This window comes from Alligator mississippiensis, chromosome 3 (assembly GCF_030867095.1).
Source record: "Alligator mississippiensis isolate rAllMis1 chromosome 3, rAllMis1, whole genome shotgun sequence".
Classification (NCBI taxonomy): domain Eukaryota; kingdom Metazoa; phylum Chordata; order Crocodylia; family Alligatoridae; genus Alligator; species Alligator mississippiensis.
This window is the reverse complement of record NC_081826.1, coordinates 114654421-114667121: the sequence shown is the minus strand read 5'-3', so window position 1 is coordinate 114667121 and position 12701 is coordinate 114654421. Positions and strand designations below refer to the sequence as shown.

General features: G+C 45.9%; 1 protein-coding gene across 5 annotated transcripts in view; it reads right to left on the bottom strand.

The window, feature by feature from the left end:
• Positions 1 to 12701, bottom strand: part of KIAA0319 (KIAA0319 ortholog) — a 111244-nt gene that overhangs the window by 40610 nt on the left and 57933 nt on the right. For all 5 annotated transcript variants that reach the window (XR_001373319.3, XM_014606646.3, XM_019490568.2 and 2 more), the window contains 3 exons: positions 11917 to 12009; positions 6224 to 6356; positions 1278 to 1506 (listed from right to left, as the gene is read on the bottom strand). Coding sequence is in view for 4 of the 5 variants with exons in the window: in XM_014606646.3 (XP_014462132.1) it covers positions 1278 to 1506; positions 6224 to 6356; positions 11917 to 12009 (455 nt within the window). In the remaining variant the exon portion in view is untranslated. The remainder of the gene's footprint in view (positions 1 to 1277; positions 1507 to 6223; positions 6357 to 11916; positions 12010 to 12701) is intronic.

Below are 12701 nucleotides of genomic sequence, written 5' to 3'. Positions count from 1 at the left end.
CATTTCAGTATTCAATATGTGATTAACCCTTTGGGTATTTTAGATCAGTGACCCATTCATGCAAGGGAGTCGCTTTGGACTGAAGTAACACCCTAAGCGAAAGCTGAAGTGTGTAAAGAAAAAGGAAAAAAGTATAGGAATACATTATATTGATATAAGCATAAGAAAGTCAACTGCACTAGGAGATTGTACTAATGTAACTATAGTGCCTTAGAAACCACTATAGACATAATTATGCAAAAATTATCTGTAGGAAATCCCTAAAATATCCACCTTCAACATACAAGTTTCCTCTGGAGCCTACTAAAATGACTTCTGTGGTTCAGGTGACCAGGGCTTAACTATGGGCCCTGCAGAAAACCAAGAATTATGGATAGGTTATACAAAATCAGGTTCTTACATTGAAGAAAAAAAAGAAAAAAGACAGACAACCATAGCCAAAAAAAAAAAGTAAACTGACCTAACTTTAACATAACAAAAATGTTACTGAATATGAAGGACGTTAGAGGGAAGCCTCACAGAAGCTGGTAAGTATGATGCCCACCTTTCATTCAAGATAAACAGAAGAAGCACTATCGTTCCTTTCTGAAAGAAAGGTACAACAGCCAACATAAAGGAAGCATAAGGTATGTGGTTGAGAAGTTTTGTCCACTATAAATGCAAGGGGCTGGATATTGTTTGCTACTGCTGTATACACATGTGGCAGACGGAGACTGCAAGAGAAATACCAACAACATGTTGCTGAGGGACAGGCAGAAGGGAACTTTTTTTTGGGTAGAGTGCAGCCAGGAAAAAGACTTGCAACAGAAAGCAGGGAAAGTCCACCTGTTGTTGGATTCCTTCTGTGCTCAAGGAAGCAGGACTCTGTCCACTCCTTGTAAGCAAACAAGATCTTAAAAAATAAACACACAAATTCCTGACTCCACCTCAATTTCTCTTCCTAGCACAGGCATCCAACAAGACACCGAACACTGGCAAATTGCTGAGGTCAAAAGGAATAAGACTGGAGTCACAAAAGTAGGTTCCAGTTTCCAGGGACAGAAATTGTAAGCTAGTCTTCCTGTTGAACTCAGTAGAAAATCACATCATAAGTGATCACAGAAATCAAACATGGGCAGGCGAAAAGGAAACAAAATTTAAAGAGGGAGAACGAGAGGCATCACATGAAATCAAGAAGGTAACAGTAATCTCTACATAACTGCTGGTATATACGGTGGTAATTTCTACACATTTATTCTCTCAAATAAAATAGAAGATCAAACAATAAGGAAGCTTACCTGCATTGCTACAACCTTGCCTTTACTTTTGGGACTAAGTGTCCACTCATAGCTGACAATTTCATGATCATCAGTGCTCTGGTTTCCATTTAGTGTGATGAAATTTTGAGGCAAAGTTATTGCCTGATTCGGTCCCGCATTGGCAATGGGTGGGTAATCCACTGGCTTGTTGACCATCAGTAATGCAATAGTAGAGTTAGCTGCTCCATCTGAATCAATTACAGTTAGCCTACAGCAGAGAAGGGTATCCATTAATCTGGATCTAAACAACGAATAAAGTTCTTCTCCTGTGTCCTTCTCTTGGAAATTGGAGATGAAAAAAACCCAAACACCTAAAAAGACAAGGGAACCCTTTCCTGATAGCCCTGAATTAGAGTATTACTACATGCTGAAAAGGAATCAGAGGTGCGTGACTGCAGGTGTTAGTAGGGAAGAGGAAGAAAAAATTGTTTTTCAAATATTGCAGTACACTACACTACAAATGCATTTGTAGTGTGAAATGCACATATTTAGGATGACAAGAGAAATTCTGTTTCCACTGAGGTTAATGGCAAATCACCAATGAGTTCAACAGAGCTAAGATTTCACCCCAACATCCCAAATTCCTAACAAAACTTACCCAGTAAGACCCCAACCATATAACTGACTGGCTGCAGTGGACAAATTCCTGCTAATAACTAAATAAAAACATTGAGATGTATAAAAATATTTCTAATACAAGCCAGAGCAAAGGAACAGCAATATATGTTTGGAGTTGCTTGGATTTTTTTTCCTTAATGAAACACTGAATTCATTTTACCAGGATTTAACATCATCCCAAATTTGTGTGGATGATGTCACTGGAAGCCAAGTTACAAAACCAAAACCATGCAGTGTTCCATTATATCATTGCTTTAAAAATCACAGAATTGAAAAACAGTTAATACTGAGATAAGTATTACTACAAATAAAAGACATCTGAGGTATGGCATTTATACTGTGCTTCTCACTGTGACATCTGAAAATACCCTTAGCTCAGTGACTAATATAACTGAGCAAGAGGTAGGAGCCCATTTTGAGTGCCCACTAATTTTAGCAATAAGGGAAGGATACTTTTGCAATAAATGCAAAGAACTGAAGGGTTCTATTCTTTATTCTGACGTGGTTTATTTTTGTGACCTGAGGCCCTAGACAAATGTAACATTTGAAATGCTCAACATGCCTTTGAAGCACTCCAAAAAAAACAAATGTACAGACATTCACAACCAGAGAAACATAAGAATTGCTATACTGGGTTAGACTAATGGGCCATCTAGCCTAGTATTCTGACACTAGCAGCAGTGGATGCTTTCAGAGAGCACTGAACCAGGTATATCTACAACAGGAGTGGGCAAAATACAATATGGGCTGGATCCAGCCCGCCAGGTAATTGGATCTAGCCCCCAGCTTCCCCCTGCGGCCTTCTGCATGGGGTCATGCTCTGCCTGCTCGTGCCAAGCAGCCTGTGCCAGGCTCCTGCTAGCCCAGGCCCCAGCCAGGTTGCAGCTTCTGGTGCGGCTGTTCCCGGTTCTGCACCTCCTGCCTCCAGCTGCAGCTCCTGCTTCCAATCTTGCCTCTGCTGCACCCAGTGAGCACTTTCAGCCAGGCAGTTCCTACCCCAGCTCACAGGGCTCTGGCTTCAGCTCCTGGATGCCTTTCACTGGAAGGAAGGCACCTGGGATCTGAAGCCAGAGCCCCATGCACCTGCCAGGATCAGCACAGCATGGTGCAGCAGGAGTCAGGAGGAGCTGCTGCTGGAGGTGGGGGGCACAGAGCAACACTCAGCCGGCTGCAGCCACTCTGGGAACAGCCTGCAGGAAGCTGCTCCTGCTGCACCAAGTCATGTTGACCATGCCATTTCAGGAGGGTGGGCGAGCAGCTTCAGCTGAGTGGCTCCTGCCCCAGCACCACAGCTCTGCCTTCAGCTCCCGGCTGCCTTCCCACTAGCTGGAGCCAGAGTCTCCTTCCTGGAGCAAGAACAGGAGCAATTTTCAGCACCTGTTCCCAGTGTGGCTGCAGCTGGCTGGATGCTGCTCTGTGTCCCCCACCTCCAGCAGCAGCTCTTCCTCCCGCTCTTGCCACACTGCACCACACTGCTCCTGGCAGGCACGTGGGGCTCCAGCTCCATATCCCAGAACTGGAGGCGAAGGGCACAGAGCAACACCCAGACAGGCTGTGGGCACAGGTGGGAGCACAGCACAGACTGCCCCAATGCAAGCAGGCAGGGTTCAGCCCCATGTGGAGCGCCACAGGAGTAGCACAGACCACACTGCCTGGGGGAGCTCTGCTGCATGTGCCCCTTGCCCCCCAGCCCCCACCACAGCAGGATCCCAGGACCTAGTGTCCAGGCAGCCTCCCCTCCACACACATACACATGACCCTCCCATACCTAAAGGGCTGGGTCCTGTGATCCCAGCCTCACCCTCCCACTTCTGAGCACTACTCCCCCCCCCCCCCCCCCATGCACAGCCCCACAGGGAGTTTTGGCGAGTTGTTGTGGGGGCAGGGGGCAGTGATGCTGACTTGGCCTGCGACAGCTGTTCAAAACTCCCTATGTGGCCCTCAGGCCCCAATACCTGCCTGCCCCTGGTCCAGAGTAATCTATCCCCTATTTATTACCCTCCCTGCCATCTACAACCGTTCATTTGGAGCAGTGGTTCTCAACCATTTTAGAATCAATGCACCCATCCATAACTTTTGTGAATTGAGTTGCATCTTATTTCAAGAACTGATTTATTACAGTGCTGACCTTCTTGCAGAAGCCAGGCAGTGGGGGTGGGGGAATGGCCAGGCAAGGAAAGCCTGAGCATGTTCCTATCTGCTTGTCTCCTCCCACCTGAAGCCTGAGCCTTCCCTTGTTTGCTTATCTCCTCACACTTCCAGCAGCACTCTTCAAAGGATCTCACAGCACCCCAGGGTGCCCTGGCACCCTGGTTGAGAATTACTGGTTTAGAGATGCCAGAGGAAGCATCTCAACTGTTGTAATAGCTATTACCAGATTTATTGTCCATGAATTTGTCCAGTCCGTTTTTTAACCTGACTACACTATCTGCCTCTACAACCTCCTATAGAAATGAGTTCCACAAGTTAACCACATGCATGTAAAAAAGTACTTTCTCTTGTTAGTTTTCACTCTGTTTCCCACTAATTTCAGTGGATGCCCCCTAGTTCTAATATTCTGGGATTAGAGTTCCCTATTCACTTTGAGCACTTCAAAAATAATCTTCAAAAACTGAGGAACCTCTCGGAAGAACTTCCTGGACCATCTGTGTACTATACTTAATGTACTTTATGCTGCTCAGTCCCCCAGCATCCCATAGTGCTCCACTCTCCCCCCTTCCTGCCCCCACAGGATAGACAGCCAAACAGTACTCTCCTGTGAGCTCAGCTGTCTTTAGCAATCTCCAGAGCTCAAATGTCATGCACATAATCCTTTTTTTTCCAGCCCCAGGATCTTATATTTCCAGAGTCTTTTGGTTCTGGTTTGTGGGGGGGTGGGGCCAGGAGCATGCCACTGTACTCAGCAATCTCTGGTACCTGGGACTAGAGAGAACATTCATTGAATGACTCTCCACCTCTGGAACCATAAAACTAGAGGATAAGTGCACAAAAGAGTACTTGTTGGCCATCTACCCAGCTCCTCCTCAAGCCACGTGAAGGAGTGGAGCCACAGGAATAAACAACCACTGGCTGTCATGTTCCCTGTCTGTGATCACATTACTTCATACCATCACAGTGATTTTGAAGCAGTCCAGCAGGGCAGGTTGCAACAAGGGGCTGCACACCTGTTCATAGCCTGAAAGCATTTTGAATTTGCAGCACTCCAACCTTGAGAAGAATTTGAAGCGCTTCAAATTCACGCATGCCCATGGCCTTAGACAGGTCATTTTAAGACCACATGTGGATCTCTTGGAAACTTAATTCATTTCTAATTGGTGAGCATTTTGAGTTCTTTTGCTTAGCATGTATTCTAGTAGCATGATGATCATCAATCTGGACAACGGGTCAATTTCCACCACTGCCACCAGTGTAAATATGAAGTACCACAAGCAAAATCAGATATTTACACCTGTATTACTGAGAACAGAATTTGGACCTATATTTAAATGTGTACTGTATTGGCATGTAAAGCTTGCACAAAGCATCACTTTGTTTGTACATACATGCAAGTTCTCTATAGATTCCAAATCCTTGATGATATGTTGATGCACAATCTGTTGTTTGAATTGATTTTATGAATCTGTAGGCAAATTGCCAATTGAAGTCAGTGGTTCTTCTGCCTACAAAAGGATAAGATCCTAAGCTAAACTCTCCAGAAAATGGAAAATCTATCATAATGAATACCCAACATTATAACAGCATTTTTTTTCTGCTGCCTGTAGACATCTGGAATGGTTCCAGCTTTAGCAGGCCAGAATGGAAGATGAATGGTAACAATGAAAAGGCTTTTATTGAAGAAGTTAATGATTCTTGAAGAACTGACATACCAGACTGCTTTGCAAGGATCACTCTTCCAATCCTGTTCTGTCTACAGTTTCTCCTAAAGCAGAATTGTCTACATACAGTTACTGGGGGGCACCTGCCAAATTGCAGGTCAAAACTCTTGAAGAAAAAAAAAAAAAGGAGTTCTCTCCCTAGCTATAAATATAAAATATCTTTGTTGAGTTTTCTGCTGTGTCATTCTGTATAATAGTATGCTGCAAGGCAGGCATGATGCAACACATCCATCCTGTGAAATCAGTTTAAATGTTTCTTAATTAACCTCTTTGTAAGGCTTTTTCACCAAACTACAGGAAGGAAAATAATTTGCGGAAGATGGACACAACCTTCCAAGGAGTCAAATATGATCATATAGTAGAAAGCAATAAGCTTCTAACAGAAATCAGGATGTGCACAATGTGGGGGTGGAAGGGAAGCAGTTCACTTACCTGAAAGTGTAGTTGCCAGGAACAAGGTTAGACAAGTGTAGAACAGGTATGTCAGCAGATGCTTTCTGTTCCCGCAATGGACCTTTAATTTCCTCCCAGTGATAACTCACAATCTTAGTATCATCTCTGCTTTCTACATTTGGTAAAGAAAAATATTAGTATCATGAATTAACAGTAGTAATATAGAAGACACATAATACTCCATATTTAATTAGTTTTCTATTAGCTTTAGGAGAAACATAAACATGTTTGCACACACATAAAAATATACAAAGGTCTCTTTACTAGCAGTTATCAAGCCACAGGATCTGAGTAAGATACTTAAAGTAAGATATAAATGTGCTTGTGTGTGTTAAATGTTGACTTTAAAAAAAAATGGCAACATATCTATGCAAATAGCATTTAAAATGTAGAAGGATGTGTATTTAGCTTGCTTATTCAGTTTAAAAAAACCTGTCCAGGGACATAAAATGCCCCTGAAATCCCAAAGAAACTATGAGTAGTCTCACTCCATTTCTCAAGGCAGTTGTATACTTATTTCTCAACTTTGCAAAACAGGAATGCATTGCATAACTTTAGGATGCTTGCATAGTTCCATTAGCTTTTTTGAGTTCAGTGGGGATACTTCTGTCCATAGATTCATAGAGGCGGAAGGGACCTCATGGGTCATCTAGTCTGACACCCTGCCCCTGGCAGGCAAGAAAAGAAACACCAACCCTGGGGTCATGTGATCCCAGCCAGGTGCCTGTCCAGTCTCTTCTTGAAGACCCCCAAGGATGGGGCGAGCACCACCTCTCTTGGAAGCCCATTCCAGATTCTGGCAACCCTGACTGTGAAGAACTTTTTCCTAATGTTCAGCCTGAACCTTCTCTCTAGTAGCTTATGGCCATTCTTCCTTGTTGTTCCAGGGGGTGCCTTGGTGAACAGATTATTGCCTACTTCATGTTGCTCTCCCCTTATGAATTTGTATGCTGCCACAAGGTCCCCTCTCAGCCTTCTCTTGGAGATGCTGAAGAGGTTAAGGTCCCTTAGCCTTTCCTCGTAGGGCCTTCCCTGCAGGCCTCTAATCAGGCAAGTGGCTCTTCTTTTGACCCTCTCCAGGTTGTCTGCATCCCACTTGAACTGTGGCGTCCAGAACTGGACACAATACTCCAGCTGCGGTCTGACCAGTGCCGCATAGAGGGGGAGAATCACTTCCCTGGACCTGTTTGTGAAGCACCATACAGCTAAGTATGTTAAACATGTGCACAATCAGAGATGAAAAGAATGAACAGATTGTGTGAGAATGAGCAAAAGCATTCAGCACAGGTCCAACACAGGACAAAGAGAAAAACAAGTCTTCAGAAAGCTTGTACCCTCCCTGGAGCTGTGAATAGAAGGAGCAGCCAGAAGAGTGGGTGTGCAAGAGGAATCAGCACCCCCAGTAGGACATGGAGAGATTCCTATGCAGGCTCTATGCATATACCAGGGGTGCTCAACCCCCACCCTGAGGTCCAGATCTAGCTCTTGGAGCCATGTAATGTGGCCCACAGGGCTTCCCATGGATCCCGTGGGGAGTCCTGTGAGCTATGGCCCTGAATTCTAGATTGGGTGCACAGAGTGGCAGGGGGCTCAGTCCCAGTGTGCAAGGGTTGAGCAGAAGCAGTGTGGAGCCCCCAGAGCCTGATCCCAACCAGATTTTATAGATTTCATAGACGTTAGGGCTGGAAGGGACCTCGCAAGATCATTGGGTCCAGCCCCCTGCCCAAAGGTGACTCATATTCATCTTGTGGTCAACCATGACCCCCAAGTCTCTTTCATTCATAGTGCTAGTGAGTGTAGCATTACCAAGCCTATAGGTATGATGTGGGTTTTCTCCCAAGGTGGAGCACCTTGCATTTCTCCATGTTCAAAGTCATCAGGTTTTGATCCACCCACTTTGTAAGCCTGTTCAAGTCAGCCTGAATCCCCAATCCTCTAATACGACCGTGCTTCCCCATAATTTCGTGTCATCTGCAAACTTAGCCAGTCTGCTTCTGACACCTGAATCCAGGTCATTTATGAATATGTTAAAGAGTACTGGTCCAAGTACTGAACCCTGAGGGATGCCACTGGTCACCATGCGCCATGTTGACTCGGTTCCATCGACTATCACTCTCTAGATCCAACCATGAAGCCAGTTCCCCAGCCAACATATCATAAGGTGGTTGAGGCCGCAGTTCCCTAATTTTGTCCTGAGAACATCATGGGAGACCAAGTCAAAGGCTTTTTTGAAATCCAAGTATATGACACTAGCCTCTCCTCCCCTGTCCAGGTGATGTGTTGTGGCAGAGCTCCTTTGGTGTCTGCCACTTTAAGAGTATGAAGAGGCAACCTGCAGGTGTGGCCCCCAGCTCTGATGAGTGGCCATTTTAAGATTCAGGACAACAGAGCTGGAGGCAGCAGTCTGCTGCCTGGCACCGAGGAAACAGCATCTCCTGGTGGAGCTGCTGCTTTGGTGCCAGTAGGAGGTAAGGGCAAGAGCTTATGGGGATGGCTAGGAGGCTCTTGGTCCTGGGCATGACCTAAAACTGCACCCTGCCGGGGATAGGTGGCCTGGTGGGGCTGTTCGTGGCAAGACAGTCCCCCCAGAAATGCCAGGCCAGTTACCACCCTGGTGAAAGGCAAGGAGGGGCGCCTTAACCCCAGCCCCCACCTTCAGGTGGGTTATTTATCATCGGAGGCAGTAGAGGGCCAGGCACACCCAGGGGTGGCACCTTATCCCATGTGCAGTGTGAGACCCCAGAGTGGGTAGTGGGGCCAGGCACAGCTGTGGCCACCTGAGCCCATGCGGGGTGCAAGACTCTGGAGAGTGAGAGTGGTGGGCCAGGCATGCCAATGAGGGGCACCTGAGCCTGCAGGGGTGCTCAACCCCAAGCCCCAGCATAGGGAGCAGAGTATGTGCCTCAGAGGAGGCAGAGGTGCAGAGTGGGATGCAGAGGGACACCTATCAGCCTACACAAAAGTGGCGAGGCCCTGGGAGCAAGGGGGCGAGTGATGTCCAGGTAAGCCTTCAGACACCTGAGGCCAAAAGTAGGCTGGAGGCTGAGGAAAGGCCCCAAGAGTGAGTGGCAGGAGTAGGCGCCCGAGGAATGGGCATTATGTTCTGGTGTGGGGCCAGAGCTAAAGTAGGTTCACAGTTGAGCAATCACTCAGTCAACGCACAGTGGGGTAGTGGGAGATGCTAGAGAGACTGCGCCGAGACTGACCAAAGAATGGAGAACTAAGCTCAAGGATCTCATGCAGTAGATCGGGATGAGTGTGGCCCAAGGGGTGGTATGCAAGAGACCAGGTGATAGCCAGTGGAGTGTAAGAGGCCCCGGTGAGAGACGGGTGATATTAACGTGGCCTGTAACATGGCAGTGTGAGATAGACACAACTGTGTATAGTTGGGCCTGGCCTTGAGCTGGCAATTGAACAGCAGGCCATCTGCAAGGCTTCGGATGCAGTACAGCAGTGGTTGGAGCTGCATACATAGGCCCAAGAGAACAGGACATTCAAAGGGCAGCCTCCTGCCTAATTAAGACCCTAATTATTTAACAAGGCATGGCAGGAGAGAGAGGCAGGCAGCGTGCCCAGGGGCAGGTGGGAGACTAGCACTGTGGCTGATTGGGGAGATCCCACTTTGCCACACATGTCACCTGGTCATAGAAGGAGATGAGGTTGGTCAGACACGACCTACCCATAATGAAGCCATGTTGGCTGTCTCTCAGGATGATACCTTCTGTTAGCCTATTGTTGATGGATTCTTTAATATTTTTTTCCATGCTCTTTCCAGGGATTGAGGTAAAACTGATTGGCCTATAGTCCCCTGGTTCTTCCTTCCTTCCTTGAAGATAGGCACCACAATGGGCCTTCTTCCAATATTTAGGAACCTCTCCTGAGTGCCATGAGTTCTCAAATATCCTTGCCATCTGTCATGCTATTATGTCAGCCAATTCTTTTAGCACTCTTGGATGCATTTCAACAAGGCCTGCTGACTTATGAATGTCCAGCCTCTCAAGGTGTTCCCTCACAAGGTCTTCACCAAATGTAGGCATGTGGTCACCCATACCCTCATAATCCTGTGTCCTGTCAGGCAGGGTGATCCGCTTGGGCTGGTGAAAAACCGATGCAAAGTAATCATTAAGGAGATTAGCTTTTTCCTGGGTATCAGATGGGGGGGGGGGGGGGAAACGACGACGACAACACCTGTTCTGAGCTAGGCAGGACAGCACAGGGCTCTGTGCTGTCTCTGTCTGGCTGGGATCAAGCTCTGGGGCCCTGCACCACCTTTACCCAGCCCCCTGCATATTAGGATCAGGCTCCAGGGATCTGCACTGCCTTCACCCAACACCCTCATGCTGGTATCAAGCCCTGGGGACCTGTGCCACCCCTACCTAGCCAGGATTGCCTCCAGCTGCCTGGAGCTCAATGAGGGACCCTGGGGCCCAATACTGGCATGAGGGGGCAGAATAGGGCCCAATCTACCCTGCAGATCTGCTCCAAACCATTCATCTGGCCCACAGGGCAGCCAAAATTGTACACACCACTGACAAAGACTGATACAAAGGATGACAACAGAGTCTCTGGGAAAAACCAGAATGCCAAGTCTGTACAGCTTACATCACAATTCTAGGTCTACTGCCAACAGATAAACCTTGCCCACTTGCTCCCACAGTGGACGGGGGGAGGGAAAAGGGGCAATACCAGGAATCAGCCATTTGACAGTCTAGATGACTTCAGAGTGGCCCCAAGGAAATTTGAGTGAACTCTCCAGGAGGGAGAGCCACAGCGTGGCCCTGGGTTATGCTCTCAATTGCCTACTCTGCTTCACTGACAGTCTCTGTTTCACCCTAGAATGGATGAGTGGCCGTAGCTCATTTTGTCAGCAATAGACCCACAAGGGGAGACAGGCTCTATAGACAGCCTGGACAGGCCACAAAATTAGCATTTAGGTAGATCTAGTGGCCTCCACTTGGCTACTGTGGGTAGGGAAGCCATGGAATAGATACACTAGAGTCCTACACTCTGGCCCAAAGTTGAAGGGACATATTTTATCTCCCTAGTCTCATCCTGCACTTGGGTACATACAGTTCAATTGATTAAGCTTCAGATGAGAGACGAAGAGAGAAAAAAAGTAAACATTCATGAGTATTCTCTGACAAAGTTCATTTAGCAACACATTGTATGTCCCTCCATGCACCTTATTTAAATCATAAAGACCCGGATTCATTGAGGCACTTGACAACATGCCTAAATTTAAGCAATTTCTATTGACTTCAAACAGGTCCAATCGCCTACTCGAAGTTATACACATAATAAATAGCTAGGTCTTTCAGAGCTTTACCCCTGGGTTAAGGGATGTAGCACAACTTTACTTGAGTGAGTGATTTCTGATTTGACAGCATTTTGAACACACACATACACTGTACAAATGGCAAAATTCAAGAAAATGAAGCCTAAGACTATGTCATTCTGCTTTCTACTTAAAAATGAATCTACAGAAAGGACTTTTTTTTAAATGAAAGGCAAACAAACATTTCTGACAAGGAATGATGACTTTCAGCAGAGAGTATCCCACTTCACACAAAGTGTTGGAGATGGAGTAAACAATCAGAACTATAATTCCTAAAAAATATTACAACTGTGTATAAGGACCATAAGATAAAATTAAAGAGTTCCCCAGTACATACGACTGCCATCAATGAAGGTGGATGTGGTAGGCAATGAGACCTCCTGTACTTTGGGTGAAACAACGGCAACAGGTGGCTGGTTTACTCTGACTGCTGTGTGGAAAAAGGAGGGGAACAAAAGCTATTAAAAGAAAACCTATGCAAATCTATTCTGCCAATTCCTTAGGCAAATCAACAGTGAAAAGGGAAAATAAATGCTTCAACAGGGGGGAAAGATTACGGTGGTTTGAGATAAAAATCAGATAGGAACTTTGCACCTAACAAACATTTTCAGTCACAAGTAGCTGAAAACAGCACTTAATTGTGGTATTTTCTCACGTATGTACAAGCTACATAATTAAATGGGAGGAAAGTTTTGCTCAGAATATCATCTAAAATACAGAAAATCCATTTTCTATATAAAATGTAAGGCCTGCAATTAAGTTTGCTGTATGCAGAAAATGATCCATGCAATTTTGGAGCCATCCTATAAGACCACAAAACAAGTGTCTGACTACTTTTAAATTTAGAATCCAGACTGCACCCACTCTGGTTCCACCCCAGCGCAGAACTCTGGAATAGTTGAGAATTTGTAGCAAAACCCGCAGGTTTTTTGTTTGTTTGTTTTGGGGGGGGGGGGGTTTCTTTTTTTTTTTTTTACTTTTCCTCCCCTTCACCAATAATTTCTGACTCTCTCTCTCTGCCCTCTCTATCCCTTATAAGTAATTACAAGTAGTACTAGGTAAACTATAGTATGTTCTTGTACTCCCTTATAGTAACAAGCCCCTTTTATATTGTAAATACTG